Genomic DNA, 25,365 nt, shown 5'->3' with positions numbered 1-25,365 from the left:
AGGAGTGCCTGTTCTTCTACCACTCCATCCTGCTGGGGCCTGGAAGGAATTCTGGCAGCCCTGGGGCTTTCTCGCTGCCCCTCAAGCAGGGAGGAGGTGCTTGGTCTGTCCGTGCCTCCCAGCACTGCCCTTTCTCCTCCGTGCACAGAAGCGGCGCTCGGGGCGGCAGGTGAAGAGGAGGAAGTACAACGAGGACCTGGATTTCAAGGTGGTGGATGATGATGGCGAGACCATTGCCGTGCTGGGAGCCGGGCGAACCTCGGCGCTCTCCGCCTCTACCCTGGCCTGGCAGGCAGAGGTAGGGCTGGGCTGGGCTGGGCTGGGCTGGGCTGGGCTGGGCTGGGCTGGGGGTGTGGGACTGGGGATCTGCCTCATGCACAGCATTCCAAAATGGCACTGCTGAGGCTTGAGCAAGTGCTGGGTCCCAGCTTGAGGATGGGCTGGGAGAGTGACTGTCTGGGAGGGTTCAGGCTGGCTTTTCAGGAGCTGTGAGATGGACAAGAGGCATGGTGGTCCAGCTGTCCCCCTCCTGCTTGGAGACCAAGGCCTCTGGAATGTGTGATGCAGCTGGACATGTTCTACCCACTGCCCACGCCCACCTTTGGCTTTGGTCTCTGTAGCTCCTGTCCATGATTGCTCTATTATTTTGTTCCTGCTGGCTGAGGGCTTTGAAGTTGCCATGTCATCATTTTCTGCCTGCATTGCTGCTCTCCATCAGTGCCTCAGAGTATAGTGATGCCAGCCTGACCCTTGCCAGCTGAGCTGATCTGCTGGGCAGCGTGGCAGGGATGTGGGCAGCATGGCAGGGACCACCCAGTGCCACTGTGGTTTGGGCCTTGCTGTCCTTCTGCCTCTGCCCACTGGTTCAGTGCTGGCTGCTCCTTCCTGCCTTGTCTGTGACTGTGTCTTGGATCCTGCAGCTCTTTCCATCTTTCTGGTCACTGACAAAGCTGTCAGATATTAATAATGGTCACTGGTTGTTCTCATGGTGTTTCTGTTACCCTCTCTAGTCCCCTCTTCCCAAGATTTTGGTGGGTATGAGCTCTGTTGATAAGCCCTGACCTAAAGATCCACACACCCACAGGACATGCTCCAGTGCTGCTTCAGCTCTGCCTGAAGCTGTGTCCCAGCTGGGCTCCTGGCAGCCGTCTCTCCGAGTGAGATTTTCAAAGCAGCAGGTGTGAGCTGCCTTTGACATGTGTCCATGCTCCCACCCTGTTCTCCTCTCAGTCCTAAAGTTCCACCTCAGTTTTTCCTGCTCCAGATGGGTCATTAAAGCTGATGTCCAAAGCAGCCAGGCTGGATGGTTGCTCTGAGGCCTGGCCAGCCTGCCCAGCTGAGCCTGCCTGTGCCTGCTCCAGGATCAGAACTGACAGCAGGGCAGGATGTGAGTGCTGCAACCTCAGGGCTGCCTTCTGCATGGCCTGGTCGTGCAGCTTTCCCCCTGCACCCTGGCCACAGTCCTGAACAGCTCTTTGGGCAGTGCAGGGCTCCTCCAGCAGCCTTCAGCCAGCCAGCAGTGAGCCACAGACCAGGGGAAGCCTGAGTAAGGGCTGTGGATCAGCGTGGGAGCTCCCATGACACTGCTGGATGGCCATGTCCACACAAACCCTCTGTGGCAGAGTCAAGCAGAGCCCAGCAGTGCCAGGGCAGGTGCCTGGGCACAGGGGAACAGGCACTGCACAGTGACTGTGGCAGGAGCGCTTCTGCATGCTCCCTTCAGCTGTCTTAACCCAGTTTGGGCAGAGTTCCCCAGACAGGGCAGAAATCCTGCTCTGGGCCTCGAGATGGCAGCCCAGGAGCCCAGGCAGAGCTGCTGTTCCCTGCCCATTGCACTGTGGTGCTGGGTTCAACATCCTGCCCTGCACTCAAGGACAGTGCCAAGGCAGCAGTCACCTCTGGGCTGGGGATGGAAGGGTTGCTGTGGCCCTGGGCGTGGTCTTGGCTTTCCCAGATACTTTCAGATTAGTGGTGTGGGGTGCCCTGTCTGTCGTTCCCTAGCCTGCCCCATGCCATTCTTTGAGAGACTTTCTAGTCTGCAAAGTGACACCTCAGGGCTGCTTTGCCTTGGTCCATACTCTACCTCTGTCAGAAGGGAATGAACAGAGTCCTTCTGCTTTCTGCTCTGCACTTTGCTCCTCCTTCTGCTGTACTGTTCTAGCCAAAGCAGAACTGATATTTCTAATGCTCAAGCAGGCTCCGTGTTTTTGGTGTCCCTCATCTCCCCTGCATCTTCCTCTGTGGGTCTCCTCTGTAGCACAGATGGGCACAAGCCTGGCTCTCCTGTCCCTTGGCATTTGGTGGGGCTGATCCTGGCACAGCTGCAGCCCGGAGAGCCTCCACGTCCCCAGAGCTGGAAGCAGGACAGCATCAGGGCCACCTGCAGCGAGCCTGTGCTGAGTGAGAGGAGCTGTGCTGGAGCCCCTGGGTGCCAGCAAAGGAGATCTGTGGGTAGAAGCCTGCAAAGAGAAGGAGGCAGCACTTCAAGCCTGTCAGGAGGAGCTGCATGGAGAGTGGTGGGGCGAAGTGCTGTTGCCCATGTCCTGTGGCCATGGGCAGATGACAGTGTGTGGGTGACATGTGGCAGGGCCTGACAGACATGCTGCCTGCTCTCCTGGGGCCCTGGGGCCATACAGCACTGTGGGGCTGTATAACTGCCAAGGCATGACCAGAATGTGGCATGGAGAGTGCCTTGGAGCAGGAATGTGCATAATTTTGGTATAATTCCTTCCTTGAGTCCATGGGCAAGTGCCCAAGCTCCCTCCTCTTTTCTGGGAGGCTTTCCACTCTATCTGGCTGCCCTGGTGTAGCTGGAATGACCCACACAGCAAACCTGACACTGCTGTGGCCTGGCTGACCTGGAGAGGACAGGCAGAGGGTGAGTGTAGCTGGGCTGGCAGCACCTACACCCTCACACCCAGCAGGGGCTCCCCAAGCACAGCTCTCCCTGTTCCCAGTGCCAGCTCTGCCTGCCTGGGGACTGGGAGAGGAGCAAGCAGCCGTTCAGTGCTGGCAGAGTGCCAGGGGTGTGTGATGAGCCAGAAAAACAGAGCTCTCCTTTCCTGTCCCCAGGAGCCTCCCGAGGATGATGCCAATATCATTGAGAAGATCCTTGCCTCCAGGATGGTGCAGAAGGAGGTGAGTGGCAAAGATGTCAGTGGGGCTGAAGTCCCTGAGCAGAGGAGGGGTGGGACCTGGCTGCCCTGTGCAGCAGGGACACGAGGCAGCAGCAGTTGGTGCTCTTGCTTCTCTGGTGGGGTGCTGGGGTATGCCCAGACTGGCACCTTCCTGAGCTGTGGGTCAGTGTGGTGCCTCTCCTGTCCTGGGCACCAGAAAGGCTCTGAAGAGGAGTCAGGCCTGGGCTGATGCCCAGGAAGTGTTGGGAGTTCCCCGTGCCCAAGGGCGGTCTCACGTCGTGTTCCCCAGGGCTGCTGCCCCTCTGGAGCAGCAGCACAGTGAGTGCCTGCCTGTCCTCACCACCCTGGGGCTCAGTCCCTGGAGCCTGTGGCCAGGCAGGAGGTGGCTGAGAATGCCCCCTCAGCTTCTGCACAGCCTCCGACTGTCACTGACTCTCCTTCCCTTGGTTTCAGGCTCATCCTGGAGGCCTGGCATTTGAGACAGAGGAGTTCTACGTCAAGTACAGGAACTTGTACGTGCACTGTTGTACTTGTGGTGCTTTTTTCTGTGAGCCCTGTGCATGCAGGAGCAGGGACTGTGCGCTTCCACCTCTGTCCCATCCCAAGCTGCAGCCCCAGCATCCCTTTTTCCTATGCCTGTTGATGCCTTGAGAGGCTACCTGGAACAAAGGCTGGACAGTGTTAAAGGAATAAAGCAGGGATTTATTAAAAAGGCCTTCAAAGGATACACCTTGGGCAGCACAAGAGCCTGGCTGAGGCTACACCTAAGATGGACAATGGGTCATGAGTTTCACACTTCTATAAATTTTGGTCCATTTATATATTTTGGTTAATTGTCCAATTACAGCTTCAGGTTCTGAAGTCACATCCTCCCAGATTGCTCTCCTCAGTTTGCTGTTTACACTTTTTGGGCCTGAAGCTGCAATGGGGTCATTGGTTCTCGGGCTGGAAAAGGATTGTTTTGTCTAACTAAACTGTGAAGAGAACTTGCTAACACTTTCTATGAAGTTCAGAGTTACATACTAATGCAGTACAGAATCTGCAATAAAAAAAAAGAAATAAAATACTGGAAAATGTTAAAGCTAAAACTTAAGGCATCACTGTCCTGAGCCAGCTGTGGTGGGAAGCAGGGAAGCTGCTGCAGCTTCAGTGCTTGGTCTTGGCTGGTCCTGGGGCATGGCTTTCCCCAGTTTGGGTTGGCATAGGCATAGGCACGGACTGGGCATTCTCTGGATCGCTGGGAGATCCATGCTGCAGGCTGTGGTGGATGCTTTGGGACCAAAGGCCTCTTGGTCACATGTTGATTTTTTCCCCTTGCAGCTCTTACCTCCACTGTAAATGGGCAACTCTGGAGGAGCTGGAGAAGGACCCCAGGATCTCACAGAAGATAAAGCGCTTCCGGAACAAGCAGGCTCAGATGAAACATATTTTTACAGAGGTGAGAGCAGAGCACAGTGAGCAGTGGTGCCTGACTCTGAGCCCAGTGCCATGGCTGAGCAGGCCAGGAGCTGCCTCTGGCACCTTGCAGCCCAGAGCAGTCTGTCTCCAGGGCTGGAGCTGGGGGTCCATGACTGTGCCCTGGACACCTCCAGTGTCACTGGTGGCATTATGAGCAGGGTGACAAGTGTCCCTTGCAGGGCAATGCCAGCTCTGGAAGAGTTGCTTGGTGGGAGAGAGGGCAGCATATAGAGCTGGAGGTGCTTCTGTGGTGGAGCAGAGATGCTGTGGGAAAGAGGGAGCTATAAATATCTGGGCTTAGGCAGCTCTTGCCTGCTCTGCTCTATAAGCAGATTAATCTTGCTTAGCATGAAAGGTGTTCTATAATTTATCTTGTTGCTCCAGAGATAGTTGTTGGATCTCCTAGAACTGCCCCTTACAAGTATAAATCAGGCCAGTAGGATATGAAAGTTTCTTCTTTGTAGCTGGAAAGCTGGGGGTGTGTGTCAAATTTCTCACTCACGAGTCTGTTGGGGGTCTTTCTCAGGATGCAAAAAAAAAAGCATGTGTTGGAACACTCTGTACCACCACCAGTTCAGCAAGGAGCACATGCTCTTTCCCTGTAACAAACTGGGGCTTGGGGAGTTGTGAGTGTAGAAGCCTGATTTTTCTCTTTCCCAAGCCCTAGGCCATGTCTCTCCAAGGACTATGCCAGGTGGGGCAAGAGGAGAGGGAAGCAGAGACAGAGACCAAGGTGTCAGCCCTTGCAGCCCTGGGGTTCTTTGGGTGCTGTGCACAGCTCTGGATGCTGCACATCAGCTGAAGCAGACAGCTTAGGACTTGTACCTTTGGGCCAGATAGGCTGGAGAGGACATTGCTGCCTCCCAGCAAGGGCAGCACAAAGCATGTGACTGCTCTAAAGAAAGAGCTTTGCCTTCTGCCAGGTTCCTGCATCCTCCCTGCCCAGAGACAGATGTCTGTACCTGTGTCCAGGGCACTTGGTGTGTTGCACACAGCTAGCAGCATCCTGGGGACAGATGCCCTGCAGCTGTTTACTTGTGCCCATCTGTTTAACCCTGGAATCACCTTGAACTTACCTCCTGTTTTACTGTTTGCCATCACAGCCTGATGAAGATTTGTTCAACCCTGACTATGTGGAGGTAGATCGAATTCTGGAGGTGGCTCACACAAAGGACCCTGACACTGGGGAGGTGAGAGGCTGCATCTCTTGCTGGCCCCGTGGAGGGAAGGAGGGAGACATGGCAGGAGGCCCAGCCCTATGGTGTACATTGTGGGTCATCTCTGAGCAGCCTGAGCCTTCCCAGCCTTCCCTTGCACAGGTTTCCCTGTCTGCAAGGGCCCTTGGCCCAGGGTGGGTGGAGGGATGCTGACTGTCCCTGTCTCTGAGCCTGTTTCTCCCTGTGCTACAGGAGGTGACTCACTACTTGGTGAAGTGGTGCTCACTGCCCTATGAGGAGAGCACCTGGGAGCTGGAGGAGGATGTTGACCCAGGGAAGATTAAAGAGTTTGAAGCCCTCCAAATCCCTCCAGAAATCAAGCACATGGTAACGTACCCTGAGGTAACGTACCCGGCTGGCAGCTCTGCCCTGGGCACAGGGACTGCCTGTGTCCTGCCACAGTCCAGCAGTGCTGGCCTTGTCCCTGGTGCTGCAGTTCAAGCCCTGTACCTCCCCTCTGGAGGTCGGAGGGTGGGTTCCAGAGGCCAAGCCCTTGCTGTGACTCAGCTGTCAGTGACTGTTTTGAGGTGTTGTCCCTGATGTGCAGCCCCAGCAGTGGGATTTGGCCTCACTGGGCATTAGCATCTCCCATGGACCTTGCTCCTGCTGTCCCCTCCTAGGAGCGCCCCGCGTCCGAGTCCTGGCAGAAGCTGGAGAAGTCCCGGGAGTACAAGAACAGCAACCAGCTGCGGGAGTATCAGCTGGAGGGGATGAACTGGCTGCTCTTTAACTGGTACAACAGGTGAGGAGAGGCAGGAGCCCAGTCCTGCCATGAGCAGCAGGCCCTGTGTGTGCTGTCATGGGAGCAGTGAAGCTGGGGAGCAGAGTGGACAAACGGGCCTGACAGAGCAGCCACTGAGTCCTTCAAGTGCTGGAGCTGGCTGGCAGCTGCCAGAAACAGTGTGTTTGCTTTAGCTTTGCAACTGAATTTTTAGGAATGGTTCTCCCTGGTATATATGCTGATGAGTCTTAGAGATAGTGGGGCTTAGCTGTGATTCTGAGATACACCTGGCTTTTTGGTACTGGCCAGGCTATTGGTGACTGATTGTGTGGCAGACACGTGGGAATGTGCATGTTCTTGGCTGCAGCAGGCCATCAGATGCACCTTTCCCTGGCTCATGTGTACCTGAAAAACAGCATCTTTCATGCTGGTTTTGAATCCATGATGTTAGAAGAAGTTGGCTGGCTTACCCAGACGTGTTTGGGCCGCTGTACCAAAGTCCCCCCGTGCTCCATGCTGCAGGATCAGAGAAGGGTGGGCAGAGGTGGTGTGCCTGACATCCCATCAAAGAGTTGGTGACAGAGTGGTTTCTGCCCCCAAGAGCCACCCTGACCTGACCCTGTCCGTCTCTGCAGGAAGAACTGCATCCTGGCTGATGAGATGGGGTTGGGGAAGACAATCCAGTCAATCACTTTCCTCTCAGAGATATTCCTGATGGGCATCCATGGCCCCTTCCTCATCATCGCACCTCTCTCCACCATCACAAACTGGGAGCGGGAGTTCCGCACGTGGACGGAGATGAACGCCATCGTGTACCACGGCAGCCAGATCAGCCGGCAGATGATCCAGCAGTACGAGATGGTGTACAGGGACACACAGGTACTGACCAAGGCACACAGCCCTCCTGGCACTGTCCCCCAGCCCTGCCTTCCTTTACTTGGGAAGCACTGAGCTGCCTGTGGAGCTTGTTCATTTGGAGAAGGAGAGATGATCTTTGCAGCCCCATTTGCTGGCATGGGCTCAGGTTGCACTGTGTGTGAGTGAACAGGCATAACTCATGCAGAGCAGGGAGGGTGCAGCTTCTTGTCCAGGCCTATGTGCCTGCCCTGGGGCAGTGTCTGGTTTAGAGATGCACAGCTTGTGGCCATCAAGGAGGCTTGCAGAAACCTGCCCAATGCTTGAGAGAGATTATTCTGGAGAAATTCCAGCTCAGAGTCAGATACTGACTCACGCTGATACTGTCAGACAGTGTGCTGCCACCCTGCAGGAGTCAAATTCTGGTTTCTGTTTCCCTAGGGTAACCCTCTCCCTGGGATCTTCAAGTTCCAGGTGGTTATCACCACCTTTGAGATGATCCTTGCTGATTGCCCGGAGCTGAAGAAGATCCAGTGGCGCTGTGTGGTCATTGACGAGGCACATCGCCTGAAGAACAGGAACTGCAAACTCCTGGAGGGGCTGAAGCTCATGGCCCTGGTGAGCATGTCCTGCCCAGGTTCACCTGGGAGCAGGGTGGGCTGGAGATGGCCATGCTGAGCAGTCAGATGCCACTGTCAGCAGCTTAGGCCTTGTGCCAGGCTGCAGAAAAACCATCCAGAGGGCCCCTTGATGGATGGGGCACTGGTGCCCTGCAGCCCTCACAAACTTCTTTTTGCCAGAGTGGAATATTACCTTCCCCTGCGCCTTCCCACGTGGGGGTGCTCCCTGCCAGAGCCCTGCCCATCCTTGCAGCCCAGTGTAAGCTGCTGCAGCACATGGGGGCAGTTGCTGGCCAGCCCTGCACAATACCCCTGGCCTTGCTGTGTCTTGTGCCCTACACTGGGCAGGGCTGTGGTGTTTGAGATAGTTTCTTACTACTGTGCAAACGTTCCTCCATGCTAGGGGTGGGTTAACAAAGGGATCAGTGAGCTGCTCTGAGAAATTATTTGGATGTCCAGCTCTTTTCCAGCCCTGGGAAAAGCAGTGTTGCTGTTAGCTGGACCAAGGGCCAGCAGGCCTTTTGGGTCTTCCAGCTGTATCCAGCTTCCATCATACTCACTTGTAGCTGGGCAGGCCTCTAAAAATAATTCGTCTTGTGACTCCCACAAGTTCCAAAAGACTCTGCTGTTTCCCCTGACTTTGTGTCTTGTGTAGGGCCCTGCTATGTTGTGAGCTTGGGTCAAAGCAGGGTTGCTTCTGGTCTCCCTTTTATGCCTTCACCTCCCTTTGTACAAGTCCTCTGGGAGTCTCCTACCTTATAATTACCCTTCTTTCCTAGCAGGCCACTCCTGTGGACATTTCCTGCACTAGACTGGGCAGGAGGATTAGCCTGAGTTGTGAGTCTGAGGCTCTGACAGTGCTGGGACAGAGGAACTGGTGCACCCAGGACCAGCACCTGGTGGTGCCTAAAGCCCAAGCCCATGTTGTCAGTCATGGGAGGGAGAGCATTCTCCTTGAGGGATCATCTGATCCTCACACTCCCAGGTCTTGGGGGTTGTTTAGACCTCATCTCCTTTTACTGCACATGTACCTACATGGTGAACCTCTAAGAAAAGCTCCCCTTTGTTCCAAGTGTGCAGTCATGCCTGTCCCTGCTAATTTTGGAGCACCCTGCTGAGACTGTCCCTAGCAGCAGGCCACTGCTGCCCCTCGGTGTCCCATGGCTCTGCGTGGTGTTCCCTCTTGCTCTGTCTGAGCCCTGAAGACAAACATCCTGCCCCCAGCTGCACAGGAGCTTGGACTCTGTCAGCGTCCCTGTCCAGCACCAGCACAGGCCTGCCCGACACTCTTGTGCCAGGGCAGGGCTGAAGCCTGGGAGCCGTGTGAGATGTTGAGTCTGGCTGTTGTTGCACAGAGCTGGACTGGAACGTGTGCATGGCAGTGTCCTGGGAGCCCCAGGACAGTGTTGTGTGGCAGTGGCTTGGTCAGGGCTGTCACCATGGCCAGTGAAGCCTCTCAGTGTGTATGTGGTCCCAGGCCATGCAGAGTGCTTCTTAGGCTGGAAGACAAGAAGCATTGTGCTCTTGGGACATCTTCAACCCCAGCTAATGGGGTTGAGCCCTCAACCTGTTTTCTCTGTGTTCCCAGGAGCACAAGGTGCTGCTGACAGGGACCCCCCTGCAGAACTCGGTAGAGGAGCTCTTCAGCCTCCTAAATTTTCTGGAGCCACAGCAGTTCCCCTCAGAGACAGCCTTCCTGGAAGAGTTTGGAGACCTGAAGACAGAGGAGCAGGTACCTGGAGGAATGATACCAGTGACTTAGCACAGGCCACTGGGACACCTGGTGACCAAACCAGACATGCTTTCAGACATGTGCTTCCTGGAAGTGGGTAGGGCTCCTCATACCAGGAGAAGCAAAGTTGTGACAGAGCCCCAGTGCTGTTCTGGGGAGAGGAGACCTGCCCCTGCCAAGGCAGTGGTCTGCTCCCAGCTGACTCCCTGCTGTCCTTGCATGCGTGGGTAGAACAGCTTACCTGCCTCTCCCACCTGGTCTGTCCCTAAGACCAACAGTAGTGCAAGGGGAATGGGGAGGTCAGTAAGTCCATGTGTCAATCACCCTTGTCAGGTTCTCTTCCTCCAAAGCTCTCCTTGAGTGTGGGTCATGGGAAGCTGCTTAGTTGCCTGGGCTGTCCCACTGCCTTTTGAATGTGGAAATTGCACAAAGATTGTCATTCTGTGGGAGCAGGCACGGGCACATGAAGCAACCGCCATCTCAGCTACCATCCAAAGTCTCAGCTCTCCTCCTGCATCAGACACTAAGGCTGCTGGCAGCCCAGGCATGTGGAGCTCATAGCCTGGGACTGCTCATGCCTGCCCCGAAGACCCCAGGCCCTGAAGTTGTCCTGGCTGGCTGCTGAGCAGCTGCTCTAGTCACCTGTAGTGGGTTTGCAGCACGGGGAGGCTCCAGGCTAGCAGACCCCTCTGCTGGCCCATGTGCTTCCGTGCAGGGAGGGCAGTGAGTGTCTGTGCTTGCTCTGCAGGTGAAGAAGCTGCAGTCCATCCTCAAGCCCATGATGCTGCGACGGCTGAAGGATGATGTAGAGAAGAATCTGGCACCCAAGCAGGAGACCATCATTGAAGTGGAGCTGACCAATATCCAGAAGAAATACTACCGGGCCATCCTGGAGAAGAATTTCTCCTTCCTCTCCAAGGGTGCCAACCAGCACAATATGCCCAACCTCATCAATACCATGATGGAGCTGCGCAAGTGCTGCAATCACCCGTACCTCATCAATGGTGAGGGCTGTGCACAGGAGTTGTGTGGGGGGACACACAGGTGTCACTGCAGCATTTACTGTTCACTCCCAACAGAACTTGCCTAGCTGGGGAGCCAGCTCGGGCCTTGTGCCATCTGCCCATGAGGTGGCAGTGCTCTGTCCTGTTGCCTTCCCAGGCAGCCCAGCTCCCTCCAAGGGCTGCTTGCTGATGGGTACCTTAGGGTCTCCTGAGGCTCACTGTGTTTGGGGGTGTTCCAACACAGGACCAGTGTCCCAGCCTGACTTAATCTGCCAAGAGCTGATGTGAGCCCTACAGAAGTTTAGTCCCAAGAGCGGAGGGTCTGCAGGAGGTCTCTAGCCAGCCTCCCTAGCTCTGACTGCATGGATTCTGTTGCTCATGCAATCCTTTGCCGCTGCCCTGGGCAGCTGCACTGCCAGGCTTGCCAAGAGCTCACATCCCTTTTCACCTGGCAGGGGCAGAGGAGAAGATCCTGGAAGACTTCCGCAAAACACACTGCCCAGAGGCACCAGACTTCCAGCTGCAGGCGATGATCCAGGCAGCTGGGAAGCTGGTGCTCATTGATAAGCTGCTTCCCAAGCTGATTGCTGGTGGGCACAAGGTGCTCATCTTCTCGCAGATGGTGCGCTGCCTTGACATCCTGGAGGATTATCTCATCCAGAGACGGTTAGTACAGGCTCCAGCATTCACCACGGCTCCTCCACAGTACCTCCATGCACTGCACATGGAGTGGCAACAGCACAGGGTGGGGATTTGGCCATTCCATGCCCAGATACTGATGGATCTGTTTTACCATGTACTACTGGTGGGTGTGGAGACCCCAGAGCTAAGCACTTCAGACCTTTCATTCTGTGTAGTTTAGGGCTAGTCCTCAGAGTGACCGGGTAAAAGTAGATCCTTCCCTTGGTCCTGGTTCCCATGAGCCCCATATCTGTGCACCGTGCATGGGGTTGTGATGATTTTGTTATCATAAGAGGCACAACTTCTGGGAACAGCCACAGTGCCCACAGGCTGATGGGGCCTGAGCCTCCACCTGAGCGCAGGTCCTGCCAGTAAGTCCTGGCTGGTGTGCCCACACAGCCTAGGGGAAGGAGCAGAAAGGGATTTGAAGGCCACAGACTCTTGGGGCCCTGCTCTAAGCTCTCCCTCTCCTGAGCAGGTACACCTACGAGCGCATCGACGGGCGGGTGCGCGGCAACCTGCGCCAGGCTGCCATCGACCGCTTCTGCAAGCCCGACTCGGATCGCTTTGTGTTCCTGCTGTGCACGCGGGCAGGCGGGCTGGGCATCAACCTGACCGCTGCTGACACCTGCATCATCTTCGACTCTGACTGGAACCCACAGAATGACCTGCAGGTAAAGGGCTGGGCAGGGCTGTCACGAGGTCCTGAGGCACAGCTTCTGTCACTTGTGCCAGGCAGGGACAGCAGGGCAGTAGCACCAGCTGTACTGGGCACGAGGTACCGTGTCAGGACGGCTGGCAGGAATGTGGGCAGGGGGAACAGGACTTGGGGGAGATCGCAGTGCAGCTCTGAAAACACAGATGTGCCACAGAGCAGGCTACACTGTGTCCATACCTGTTTTTGGAGTGGGTGCAGTGTTGTGTGCCACATCTGTAGAGAACCAAGGCTCCAGCCTTAACCCTGTGTCCTTGCCTGAGGGTGCTGGGATCTCTCATTCCTGCTCCACAGCTGTGCAGGCTGTGCCAGAGCCCTGCCATGTCAGCCACAGGCAGGGAATGAGCGTGCTGTGCTGGATGGGAGGTGACTGTGGGTTAGGTGGGTGGGTGTAGATGCTGATGCAGAGTACCACAAGGCACATGGTCCTCGTCCAGCTGGGCTCCCTGCGCTGACACTGTGCCCTCTGCCCTGACAGGCTCAGGCTCGCTGCCATCGCATCGGGCAGAGCAAGGCTGTGAAGGTCTATCGCCTCATCACCAGGAACTCCTACGAGCGCGAGATGTTCGACAAGGCCAGCCTGAAGCTGGGCCTGGACAAAGCTGTGCTGCAGGACATCAACCGCAAGGGCAGCACCAATGGGGTAGGTTGGCTGCTGGAGCGGGGCCAGGTGGGAGCCTCTGCAGGAGATCTCTCCTCCTCCCCCTGCAAGTCACTGCCAGGACAGAGCAGGGACTCAGCAGCCTTTGGGGAGGGAGAGCCCAGTCCCACACACTCACACTGCTGCTCTCTGGCCTGCCAGACTGTTCCTGCACTGCCATGGGGATAGGGGACATGTGGTGTGGTGGAGTGGTGTGGGCTGAATTTCCTGATAGTCCCTCAGGAAGAGTTTTGAAGTGACCTCTTTGCTTTAACAGCAGCTAGTCTGGGTTGGCTTAGGGCCCTTTGTTCTGAAGCAGAGGGAGGAGCCTTCTCCTGTTGTGCAGTGGTCATGGTTGCTGGCCGGGTTGGTGATGCCCCTGTGCTTTGGGCAGGTTCAGCAGCTCTCCAAGATGGAGGTGGAGGACCTGCTGCGGAAGGGAGCCTATGGCGCACTCATGGATGAGGAGGATGAGGGGTCGAAGTTCTGTGAGGAAGACATTGATCAGATCCTCCAGCGCAGGACACAGACCATCACGATCCAGTCTGAGGGAAAGGGCTCCACATTTGCAAAGGTATGCTGTGCTCCAGTGGGAGGGAAGCGGGATTTCCCTCGGGGGTGGAGGACGGGGAACATGCAGGGCAGTAGTGGTCAGCCAGCCTCCTACCTGTGTTTGGACACCTGTCCAGCCTCCTACCTGTGTGTGGAGACTGTCCAGCCTCCTACCTGTGTATGGAGACTGTTCAGCCTCCTACCTGTGTATGGAGACATGTCCACATGGAGGCCAAGCCCTGCTGTCTCAGTGTGCCAGTGAGACCTTGGCTGTGCTGGGGCTGGTGTGCTCTCCTGTCTCTCTGAGGGTCAGCAGAGCATTGAGGAGGGGCCACCAGCCTGGCAGGTGATAGAAGGCTGCCTAAGATGTTCAGCCATGAGGGCTGGATGGTGGCAGGACCCAGCTGCTGGGCTGCATGATGCCCAAAGCCAGGTGCTGCTGTGCCGTGGAAGCTGCGTGCTGTGGGGCCTGATAAAACCCCCAGACAGAGCTCTGTGCTATGCTCTGGCCTGCTGGGACCACTAAGGGCTCTCCTCCTCTTGCACAACCCAGCCTCCATTTACAATGGGTCAGGCATGACTGCAGAACAGAGGAGTTCAGCTCCCTCAGGCAAACAAAGAACCCTCTGGCATGCAGCAGCTTAGGGTGTAACATCCCATAGCAGCAAGGCTGTGCACTCAGACTGGCATTGGGGGGTCTCTGTATGGAAGAAAGCACACCTGGATGGTGGGTTGCACCTGCTTCATTCCTCTTCTTTCTCTCCTAGGCCAGCTTTGTAGCATCAGGAAACAGAACTGACATTTCCTTAGATGACCCCAACTTCTGGCAGAAGTGGGCCAAGATAGCAGAGCTCGATACAGATGCCAAGAATGAGAAGGTAGGATGCAGTTTGTGTCCTGTGTGCCCTACAACTGATCTGACACCATGTGGCCTGGTGTCCAAGTGTCCAGGGAGCTGCATGCTTCCTCCAGGCTCTCAAAGAGGTTTGTGTTGGGCATCAAGAATTAGTGCAAGGGAAGACGGACCCACAAACGCTGGCTAAAGCCCTGATTTATTTAGCCACATGTTGGTCTGTGTCTCCCTGATCTTTCACGGTACTCAGTCTGTTCTCCTAGCTACTCCCAACAGCCTCACCCTCTGCTTGAGAGCATTTTCCAAATGCTCCTTGAGCTCTGGTAGCCTTGGGCCTATGCCCATTCTCTGGGGAGCCTGTTCAATGCCCAGCCACCCTCTGGGGAAAGGACCTTTTCCTGGTGCAGCTCCAGTCATTCCCATGGGTCCTATCCCTGGTCACAGAGAGCAGAGATGGGAGCTGCCCCTCTGCTCTCTCTCCTGAGTGCAGACTGGTGCCTCTGCCTGTCAGGAGGTAGGAGGGGACAGAGGGGATCCCAGTGCTCTGCTGGCCCTGCTGAGGTGATGGGCTTGGCTGCAGCTCAGGTCTCTCTTGCCAGCTCCTCCAGGCACAGGGTGCTATCACTGGCTCCAGTGTGGCCCCAAGGCTGCCATGATTCCAACTGAGGCAGCAGTGCTGTAAGAGATGGTTTCAGGCAGCAGCAGGAGGGAGGTCCTGCAACTCTGCAGAGCTCACTGCTCAAGCTGGAGCAATGGGAGAGTGTGTGTGTATGTGTGTGTGTGTGTGTGTGTGTGTGTCCTATGTGCCTGAAATCCAGGCAGATTTACATTACGTGAATTCATTCAACAGGGTGGGCTAAGGAGAGGGGGCAGGTACATGCTATTTAATTTCATATTGCTCCCTGCTGCACCTTCTTGGAAGCTGCTTTTCCTGTTCCAGCCCACCTGTCCCCCTGACACAGAGACAGCACTGCCTTCAGCACAGTGCTTGGCACAGGCTCTGCAGAGAGGGCCAGGAGTGACTCAGAGCTGAGTCAGCTGCTGGCAGTCAGACGTTTGGACACAGAGGGGGCTGATTTTAGCCTGTCATCAGTCAGGCTGAATTTTATGCTGGTCAGGAGCTGTCACTTGTGCAGGCAGAACTGCACACAGGAAACTTGAAGCAGGTATCCTAGTGGGAAGGTGATGGTCAGCCGCAGGACTGGCGAGCCAAGAGCCAGAGGCGGAGCAGAGCCCGGGTGACAGGGGCCAGAAGAGCACATAAAAGTGTTTCTGCCTGTACCTGAGAGTGCTCTCTGCTCTGTCCATCACAGGAGAGCCTGGTCATCGACAGACCCCGGGTGCGGAAGCAAACCAAGCACTACAACTCCTTCGAGGAGGACGAGCTGATGGAGTTCTCTGAGCTGGACAGTGACTCGGACGAGCGACCCACGCGCTCGCGGCGCTTCAACGAGAAGACGCGGCGCTACCTGCGGGCCGAGTGCTTCCGTGTGGAGAAGAACCTGCTGATATTTGGGTGAGTCTCACCCCTGTGAGAGCACAGCCACAGCCTCCAGCTGCCCCAGTGCCCATGTGCACCCGCTGGCTGCACCAGCCACTTCGTGTCTGTCCTGCTTGCTGTGTTGCCTCCTTCCAGCAGTGACCCCGCTGGCGGGACCTGGGCTCTGAGTGAACGTTTGGGATGGAAGAAGAGTTAGCAGGACAAAGCTGGCAATTGGCACTTCCAGAGTCTGCTCCTGCCTCTTCCCTGTTCAGTGCTGCAAACCTCTCCCCCTCTCTGCTCCTGTAATGTGTGGGCAAAACATCCCCATCTAGGGGATCTGGCCGGGCTGTGCCCCCACAGGAGCTCCTTGAGAGAGGTGCCAGCAAGGTCTCCAATTGCACAGGAGCGCTCACTCTGTGTTCCTGCTGTTTCAGCTGGGGACGCTGGAAAGATATCCTGACCCATGGGCGGTTCAAGTGGCACCTGAATGAGAAGGACATGGAGATGATTTGTCGGGCCTTGCTGGTGTATTGCGTCAAACACTACAAGGGGGATGAGAAGATCAAGAGTTTTATCTGGGATCTCATCACGCCGACGAAGGATGGCCAGAATCAGGCTCTGCAGAATCACTCAGGTATTGCGTGTTCTCTCTGCCATTGCATCTGTACCCACTGCCCCGTGCCAGCCTGTGAGACTGAGGCTGCAGAATTCAAAGCAGAGCTGATGGAAACAGTCTGCAAGTGTTTGTGCTCCAGCACTGCAATTCTCTCTGCACAGAGAAAGAGGCTTCCATGGAGCTGACCTCCACACTGACCCTCAGAGCCAGCAGCAGGGGCTGGCTGAGTGAGGGAGGCTGTTTTCTGTCTTTCAGTGCAGAGAGAGACTTGAGGTGGGAACAGAGGTGCTGCTAAGTCTCCTCTGGCCTATGAATACTGTTGTGGTTCCCCTGCACAGGGAGGTGCTAGGCAGTGAGCTCATGAGCACCAGTGACTGCATGAACATGTTGGGTGTGATAGGGATGAGGTGCTGATTCCACTCAGGGCATGGGCATGCCTCAGGCTGCTCCTCAGGGCCTCAGAGGGCACAGCATGGACATGGTGCAGAACCCTGCCTCTGCCTCTGGGCAGCATGAGCAGCTGCACCAGGGAAAGCTGGGGGTGCAGCTGAGCATCCATCTCACAGCAAGGCTGTGGGTTTGATCCCCATATAGGCCATTCACTTAAGAGCTGGACTCAGTGATCCTTATGGGTTCCTTTTAACTCCAAATATTCTGTGATTTTGTGATTTCCCTTTATTTTCCCCCTTTTGTTTCCCCTTGTCATGGTGTTTGTCCCTGATCTACTGGTCTGCAGTGCCTGCCCTGATGGGTGGAGGTGCAGTGTTGGTTTGTTCTGAGAATTATGCAATGCATAAGTGCTCCCCAGGTGATGTTGTCTTCTCTCACTCTGTGTAGCAGGACCCTTGTCCTAGGCCTGGCTGTGCTCTCTCTGCTCAGAGGCAGTGTCTGAAGTTCACGTGTCACATGTCAGATCTGTAATTGCATCTGTTGGCTCCCCGTGTCTGTATTCTGTCATGTAGAAGTTCCCAGTGTACCCTCAGTTTCAGACAGGTCACCCAGAGACTTGTCAGCCCTGCTCCCCCTCTGGCTCTAGCTCTGCCTCAGTGATGGACACTGCAGATTGGCCTCCCTACCTGCAGCACAATGCCTGCTCTCTGTGGGCCTCCCTGGGACTGGGGCAGCCACAGGGCTCCTCATCTGTGAGCACAGAGTGGCTGCTGGCTCTCTGCACCTGGGCTTGTGGCCTGGGACATGTGGTCACTGCCTGCTGTGCCAGAGGCTCTGGCTGACCTTGCAGCACATTGCCTGCATCCTGTGGCTCTCAGGACAGGTGAGTGGGGCTGGGGAAGGCCACAGTGTCCCTCAGGGAGTCAGAGCCCAGCAGCCATGTGCTGCTTGTTCTGTACTTGTGATCTGTGGCACAAGGTGAGTAATGAGGGGGCTGGTACTCTCCAGACTGCTCTTGACATCAGGGAGCTGGGCTGAAACCTGGGACTTCTGTTCCCAGATGGTGGAGCACAGGGGAGGCTGTTTTGGAGTGGTGATGCTGCTGAGCACCAAATGCATCATAGTTGGTGCTTAAAACCCAACGTCATAATTTCCTTCTGCCTGGAAGTGTCCAACTGGCTTTTGCAGCCTGACATCCAAGGATGTGGCTTCTTTTGTTGTCTGCTCTAAGTTATTCCAGTCACCTCCTGCAATGGGAGTCACTTTGGCAGTGCTGCTTCCTACTCTCAGCCCTGCCCTGAGAGCAGCTGGGAGTGGGCCTGAGAGTCCTGTGGGGAGCAGAACAAGAGTCAGAAGCAAATAAACTGCTATGAATGGACTTGATTTAGATAATGCCAAGTGACAAACAAGCCATGGTTTCAGCAGATGGTCAGGATTGCTTTAGTGCAAGAGCATTGACTATTGACCAGCAAAGCCACCAGGAGCTTCTTCACCAACTCTTTAGAATGGCTCTTCCCACCTGTTTAACCTCTGTGTTGTCTGGGCCAGAGGAGCAGCAATGCCTCAGCCTGATGTCAGGAGCTGGAGAGGAGCAGAAGCAGCAGAACACTGAGGGCAGAGCAGAGCTCCTTCCTCTGGCAGGAACTGCTGTGGTTCCCCAGGCAGCCTCAGGTACCACTTGTGTCTGCAGAGAGCTGACTGGGCAAGTCCTGCCCCATCCCTGACGGGCAGAGAGGAACAACAACCTTAAACCCTTGCTGGGGCATCCTGGAGCTCTTCTCAGTCCCACATCCATGGGATCACAAGGGGTGGGCACAGCGCCCAGACAGCCCAACTCAGAGCTCTGCTCTGATCTAGCACCATCCTGCCTTTCATCCTGGAGCAGGCCAAGCTGCTGAGGAAGCAGCATCTGCCCAGAGTTCATCAGGCCAGTTTGGTGCTGGGGACAGGAGGCCTGGTGCCTGTGCAGGCCTCCAGCAGGCAGCTGGGCCACAGCCCTCGTCCTGTCATGGAGCTGCAGACTTTATGCAGGAGTTGATGATATAGTGATGCTTTCTCTTCTTCACTGGTGTTACAAGACCAGACAGATGGGATGGGACTGCCCAGGCATCCTTTCCCCTTCATGTTTGCAGCTCCTACCCAGGGAGGCAGCTTATCCCTCTCTGGAGACTCCAAACAACAGTGACCCCACCAGGAGTTGTTTCCATGTTCTGCTGTGAACTCACACCTTATTTCAAGGTTGAACTGTGTTTAATTTTCATCTCCAGCCACTGGGTCTCATTTTATCTTTGTCAGGCAGATGAGACTGCATTCCATTCCCAGTTGGTACCTCAGCACCCTTGCAGTTCCCCCCAGCCCTGCTCCAGATGCACGGTACAAGAAACAGCCCTTACAGATCAGATCAGCAGCTCTGCTGCTCTTTGATCATTTGGGAGCTTCTTGTTTGAACTCTTGTCCCAAATAACTGTCCTCATAGAGTGACCTTTAGAGGTGTCTGTGGTGTCTAAGTCTCCAAGGGCTATGGCCAGGACCAAGGTCCCTTCCCTGCTTCATTCCTTTCCGTGTGATTTTTTGCACATTGAGGGGCCGTGTTATCATTTGGGCTCAGCATTGCACTGAGAACACACAGTAGTTCTGTTTCTGTGGTGATCCCCAAGTTTTTCATAGAGATGGACTGTCCCATACTCTGTGTTTGCCCCATGCACTTGCTCTCCTTGGCTCTCCAGGCTGCAGCTGGGAGCTCTGCCCGGGCTCCTGCAGCTCGCAGCTCTGCTGCCCCCTCAGCCTGCAGTGCCAGAGGTGCCTGGCAGCCGTGCCCGCCGTGCCCGCGGTGCTCACTGGCTGCCACTCGCTCCCACAGGCCTGTCAGCACCGGTGCCCAGGGGCAGGAAGGGCAAGAAGACCAAGAACCAGATGCTGCTTCCTGAGATAAAGAACGCGGACTGGCTCGCCACCTGCAACCCCGAGGTGGTGCTCCACGATGACAGCTACAAGAAGCACCTCAAGCAGCACTGCAACAAGTGAGTCAGAGAATCATGGAGTGGTTTGGGTTGGAAGGAGCCTTAAGGAACATCTTATTACATTACCCTGGCCAAGGACAGGGATACCTTTCCTTATCCCAGGTTGCTCCAAGCACTGTCCAACCTGTCCTTGAACAGAGATGGGGCAGCCATGGCTTCTCTGGCAACCTGTGCCAGGGCCTCACCACCCTCAGAGTGAAGAATTTCTTCCTAACATCTAACCTAAACCTTTCCTCTTTTAATTTAAAACCATTCCCCCTTGTGGGAGCCCACATTGGCTCATGGAGACAGTGGGCTGAGGGCCTTTAGTGTTGGGAGGGTGGGAGGGAGCTGTGAAGGGCTCACAGCCCACAGAGGATGACCATACTCCCACTCCTGGACCGCCCTCGTTCCCCTCCAGCTCATGGAAGCCGTGTCCTGAGGAGCGACCCTCCGGCCACCAGGTCACAGGGCTGGGCAGGGTGGCATGACACTGCCTGGTCACTGCCCACCCTGCTTGGTGGAAGTGGGTGCTTCCATGTGGGAGAACACGGTGTGGAGCAGGTTTTGCTGGCTTTGCTGACCTCTCTGCCCCCCGGGACAGGGTTCTGCTGCGGGTGCGAATGCTCTACTACCTGAAGGCTGAAGTGCTGGGGGAGGCTGCGGATAAAGCCTTTGAGGGGACCCCTGCCAGGTAGGGACCTAATGCTGAACCCCTGCAAGGCTTCTTGGGCTTGAGAGCTGCTACAGGTGTCTGACCCAGCCACATCTGGGCTCTCTGCAGCTCCAGATGAATCAGACCCCATGTCTTCCTCATGCACAACTTCACTGTCAGGCAGCCACCCTGCCTGTGCAGAGACTGCAGCCACAGCAGCCCTGCTGAGGCAACTCTGAGACTGTAGCACCAGCCTGGGTGCAGTGGGGACTTAGAGGGGTACCCTGCAGGAAAATGCTTCTGTGTGCTGCTTGACGGATGGGCCCTTATCCAAAGTGGGAGTCCACAGAGACTGCTCCCAGTCTCAGGCCAGGCCTCAGAGCAGAGCACGCCCCATCGCTGTGGCCTGCAGTCCCTGCCAGCCCTGGGAACAGTGGGACCCACAAGCTCTGTAATGGCACTGAGCCTGCAGCCTGCCAGCTGCTGACCTTTCTGCAAAGACTCAGCTCTCAGTGCTTCTCAGAGAAGTGTGATATGCTGAACTTAAAAGCTTAATTTCCTCAAGTAGGGGCTGCTGCCTTCCCCAGCACAATTCCATCAGCACCAATGTGTGTGGGGAGACACTGTTCTTTTGGGGTTGGTAGGTGTGAAGTGTTTTACCTCTAGAGATGCTGTTCGGGTCAGACGGGATCTTCAGTCCTCTGGAGACGACTTGGGTGGGGAGGCTGGAGAGAGGCTGAGGGCATCCACTGCCCTGGAGAAGGAGGAGCAGGAGGGCAGCAGGTTGTGGTGGAGCCAAGGCTCCAGTTCTTTGACCCCAGGGAGATGTGTGCCCATGTCATGGTGGGGCCCCAGCCAGTGTTCATTAGCTGTGCCCAAGCCAGCAAGCTGTGGCACCTGCCCTCCCCGTGTCCCTTCTGAGGAGTGCCCAGTGCCCCTCAGTGTCTGCTGAGGCTGGGAGAGGGGTGTTCATACCATGTCTGCCACAGGGAGCTGGATGTGCTGCTGCCAGACATTGACTACGTGGAGATTCCCGTGGACTGGTGGAATGCCGAAGCCGATAAATCCCTGCTCATCGGCGTCTTCAAGCACGGTGTGTACCCAACTCTGGTGGGTGCTGCTGTGTGGGGGGATGAGCACCTCTGCTGCTGGAGGCAGTGTTGTGCTGTGCAAGGGACAGAGCTGTGGCCACGCTCCACAGCCACGCAGGGCCAGGACAGCCTCCCCAGGTGCCAGCAGCGTGTTTGGGTGGGGAACAGGCACCCCACAGTGCCCAGGGTGGGCATGCCAGATCTCGTGGTAGACTCTGGTTTGCCAGGAGCAGTGTGCAGTTGCTGTGTGAGGGCAAGGAGAAAGGCACAGATCTTTTCTTGGCCTCGTCAGGGAGGCCTGGTGCAGTTTCCAGGAGACACGGGGCTGTTTGCCCCAGCTGCATGCTGTGTGGTGGCTGTGCTGCTGCTGGCTGGGATGGGAAGGCTGACCCTTCCCTTTGCCTGCCTGCAGAGCCATTAGCCACTTTTGGGAAAGTGGTGTGAGTTCCTGGGTGTAAGAACTGCTGTCGTGGTAGAACAGAGGGAGTGGGAGCCGGGGGGGGAGCTGTGTGCCAGGAGTAGGAGGTTTTTGTGAACCAGGCTGTGTGCTGTCTGTCTGTCCCGGCTGTGGCAGGTTACGAGCGGTACAATGCCATGCGGGCGGACCCGGCGCTGTGTTTCCTGGAGAAGGTGGGCATGCCCGATGAGAAGCTGCTCTCTGCCGAGCAGGGCGTCAGCGATGGGGCACAGGATGCTGCCGAAAGGTGGGCAGGGGATGGAGCCGAGCTCCCACAGCAACCCGGCTCTCTCCTGGGGCACTGCAGTGGAGGGAGGGAGCAGGCTGTGCTTCTGAGCACAGAGGGAAGGGCAGAAGGGAGCTGGTTCCCAGTATGAGGTGGAGAGGTGGCATGAGCACCAGTTCTTTGCTTCTTGGTGCTGAGAACTGGTACAGCCACAGAGGCTGTGCTGCCACTACCAGGAACTGTTAACTCTCTCACCCAGGAGCAGTGTGGAAAAAGAAGAGAGCAGTGGAGAAAAGCTGGAGGGGCTGTCAAAACAGGAGGTGAGTGGGATTCATAGTGTCAAATGCACATCTGATGCTGCCCAGCCTGCCCTGCGGTGCAGACTTGGCTCCCTCAGCTCTGCTGCACGGCAGCAGGGAGCTACCATGGCTGGTCTGCCTGGTCTGTGTCCCATCTTGTGTGCATTGCTTCTGCTCCCTGGAGCACAGCTTCTGCTGTGCTTCTCTGTATTCCCTGTGGACGTGGGCAGCATCTTCTTCGTGGGGAACTGAAGGGTATTGAGGGCTGGGGATTCCCAGGAATGCTGGTTCTCAGTCTTGGTTGGCTTCAGGAACCACATGGGGCCCTGGCAGAGGTGTCAGGGATGTCCCAAAAGAAATGGCCTTGGGGGAGAGGAAGATCAGGGAACGAGGCAGCACAGGAGAGTGCAAGGGTTGTTTGAACAGTGGAGGCAGTCACGCTGCAACTGTCCTGGGCAGTGGCACTACAGCCTCTGTCACTGTGGTGATCTTTCCCTCCAGGCCCAAAATAGCCTCTCTGAGCTGTCACCTCTGCTCCTGTGTGCTGGGCACAAACAGCATCTCTGCAGCCCAAGCACACTGAACACACTACCCTGCCCATCCCACCACCCTGCACCCTGCCAAGGAGGGGTAGGCTGTGGCTGCTGGGCATTCTGTGTGGGGTTGAGCCCTCTCTGATTGTTTCCTTTTGCAGGACATCGTGGCTGCTGGGGTGGGTGAAGCCAGTGAGAAGCGGGACGAGCCAGCGGCAGGTGAGGCCATGTCTCCTGCAGTGTGGTCCATGGCTTCCCTGGGTTTGGGGTGGCACAGCCAAGCCTGAGTGCTACCCCAAGTAGCACACTGCTGGGCTGGAGGGACATTCTGATCTGTGTTAGTGGATGAGGCAGCTCAACCTGGGCAGGGGCTGTCATGCACAGACTCACAGGTGACCCATGGATAGGCCCTGTGGCAGGGCAGACAGGGTTCCGAGTGATTCCAGCCAAAGCTACCCAGGGTAGCTTCAGGTAGCTTCACCCAGGCTGCCAGGGTGACTGGAAGTCATTAGTCTGCTCTTCTCCATGCACTTCCCTGCATGAGATGAGCGTGTGAGGTCTCTCCAGTGGGCAGTGTTGGCACATGCTGTGGGCTGACTGGCCCCATTGCTGAGCAGGGAGCAGTCTTCTCCCATGCATGGCCCAGCCTGGAGCCATCATTCTTACCCTGATCTCAGCCTCTGGACTCTCTGAAGGAAGCTAAGACATGATGAGGCTGTGAGCCAGCAGGCCCAGGAGGTCCCATGGCCCCCTATTCATGACTGTGATCGCTCGTGCTCCCCATGGAAGGCAGACGGTGGGAGGAAGCTCTTGGAGCTTGCCAGAGGACGTGGGAACCTGTGGCTGTGCATGTGTGCTAAATACTAATGTCCTGGCTGATGTTTGAAGCCCAGGATGGCTCCGACTCAGACAGATCCTGCTGGCCTGTCTCCTCTGCTCTCACGGCCAGACTGCGGCGACTCGTCACCGTCTACCAGCGCTGCAACCGCAAGGAGCTGCCTCCCCGTGCCGAGATGCTGGTGCCTGGTAACCATGGCTACTGGCTGCAGGACGAGATGTTCCGGAGAGCCTCTGAGATGGACTCGGTGAACAAAGAAATGCAGAAAAGGTAATGCAGCAGAGGAGCCTTTGCAAAGCTGGTTTAGCCCACTTGAATTCTCTGACCCCCAGAAGTGACCCAGGTAAATGCCACCAGAGCTGTCTGTGCTGCCAGCTGCATGGGGCATGGAGTCACAGGGGTCCTTGCTGGGCAGGGAACATGCTCTGAGCCATGGGAGCCTTGCTGCTCCAGCAGCCAGCCCAGCCAGGGAGCAGCCTCCACTGTGTTGTATTCATATGTGTTGTTATCATGTTTCTAGAGTCCCATACCTTCTGGGTGGTTTTCTCACAAGCAGCTCCTCACAGCAGTGCTGTTCCTGCTTCTTCATCAGGGCTCCTCCAAGGCCCTCCCTAACCAGCCAACCCACCCCCTTTTATCCCAGTTATCCTCATTAGCCACAGCTGCTGCCCAATTAAGGACATCACAGCTGCAGCCCATTTAGAACAACTAGGATTGGGGCAAGGCCACTTATACAATACATAGATTTTACTGAGACTCATAGGCTACTTATACAATACATATATTTTACTAGGACTCCTACTATACCGCTGCAAACTGGAGTTTGTGGGTAGCAGGTGGTGACACTGAAAGGACATGAGGGGACAGGTTTCCAGGGTCAAGTCAGCCTCAGCAGGGAGGAGTTGTGTCCCTGGAACACACTGTGATGAGGGTGACAGGTGAGCACTGTCACAGCCGTGAGTGGTGCCCTTCCAGCCCTTGTGGCTCTCACACCACTGCCTTTGCCTCCTGCTCACAGCCACTGGAGCCCAGTGGTGACACACCCTGGATGCGCTGTGCTCCCATTTCATTTGTGTCCCAGTGAATGGGAGGGGGTTGGGACTGTCCCAGCACCCTGAGTGGCTCTCTGCAGCCATGGGGAGGGTGTGCACAGGGTGATGCTGTTGCTGCTGCTGCCAGTATCCCACGGCACCCCAGGACTGGGACTCTGTGGTCACCAGCCCTCAGTGGTTTTGCCTTCAGTGAACCTGTCCCTGCAGCAGGACCCCACATAACCACATGGCACATGTGCTGCTGTGTGCTCTGTTCTTGGCCTCCTTGTGTAGAAGCTGCTCCAGCCACCTTCCCTTTCCTCTTTTTCTGGACTTCTTCTAGTTGTACCGTCCCCTCTTCGAGGTGGGGGCATCAATGGTTGTGCTGTAGGCATCACAGCAGCCTGGTATCTCCTGCTGCTTAATTCTCTGGGCTTTTCGTAGGGGAGACTGCCTTACAGGAGTTTTCCACTGGCCTTTAATTTGAGGCCTTTTGACAAATTCACCGTTAAGTTCCTTGATTTGGATCATTAATATATTTATTAATTAACCTTCTTGTTGT

General features: G+C 56.1%; 1 protein-coding gene across 6 annotated transcripts in view; it reads left to right on the top strand.

Moving 5' to 3' along the window:
* CHD6 (chromodomain helicase DNA binding protein 6) overlaps nt 1-25,365 on the top strand; it is a 100,844-nt gene that overhangs the window by 60,198 nt on the left and 15,281 nt on the right. For 4 of the 6 annotated variants that reach the window (XM_058036586.1, XM_058036585.1, XM_058036582.1 and 1 more), the window contains 25 exons: nt 149-298; nt 3,073-3,138; nt 3,591-3,649; nt 4,458-4,575; nt 5,699-5,785; nt 6,005-6,154; nt 6,433-6,554; nt 7,169-7,412; nt 7,830-8,006; nt 9,597-9,740; nt 10,489-10,744; nt 11,200-11,410; nt 11,904-12,099; nt 12,619-12,783; nt 13,175-13,354; nt 14,100-14,210; nt 15,499-15,701; nt 16,103-16,302; nt 19,535-19,694; nt 20,278-20,367; nt 21,318-21,421; nt 21,994-22,123; nt 22,362-22,422; nt 23,096-23,153; nt 23,823-24,042. In XM_058036586.1, the coding sequence (XP_057892569.1) occupies nt 149-298; nt 3,073-3,138; nt 3,591-3,649; nt 4,458-4,575; nt 5,699-5,785; nt 6,005-6,154; nt 6,433-6,554; nt 7,169-7,412; nt 7,830-8,006; nt 9,597-9,740; nt 10,489-10,744; nt 11,200-11,410; nt 11,904-12,099; nt 12,619-12,783; nt 13,175-13,354; nt 14,100-14,210; nt 15,499-15,701; nt 16,103-16,302; nt 19,535-19,694; nt 20,278-20,367; nt 21,318-21,421; nt 21,994-22,123; nt 22,362-22,422; nt 23,096-23,153; nt 23,823-24,042 (3,662 nt within the window). The remainder of the gene's footprint in view (nt 1-148; nt 299-3,072; nt 3,139-3,590; nt 3,650-4,457; nt 4,576-5,698; nt 5,786-6,004; nt 6,155-6,432; nt 6,555-7,168; nt 7,413-7,829; nt 8,007-9,596; nt 9,741-10,488; nt 10,745-11,199; nt 11,411-11,903; nt 12,100-12,618; nt 12,784-13,174; nt 13,355-14,099; nt 14,211-15,498; nt 15,702-16,102; nt 16,303-19,534; nt 19,695-20,277; nt 20,368-21,317; nt 21,422-21,993; nt 22,124-22,361; nt 22,423-23,095; nt 23,154-23,822; nt 24,043-25,365) is intronic. The other 2 variants (XM_058036587.1, XM_058036583.1) reach the window with 1 other exon arrangement.

The sequence above is a fragment of the Melospiza georgiana genome, chromosome 17 (genome assembly GCF_028018845.1).
Source record: "Melospiza georgiana isolate bMelGeo1 chromosome 17, bMelGeo1.pri, whole genome shotgun sequence".
Taxonomy (NCBI): domain Eukaryota; kingdom Metazoa; phylum Chordata; class Aves; order Passeriformes; family Passerellidae; genus Melospiza; species Melospiza georgiana.
Note: the sequence above shows the minus strand (reverse complement) of the source record. Positions and strands in the feature narration are given on the sequence as shown.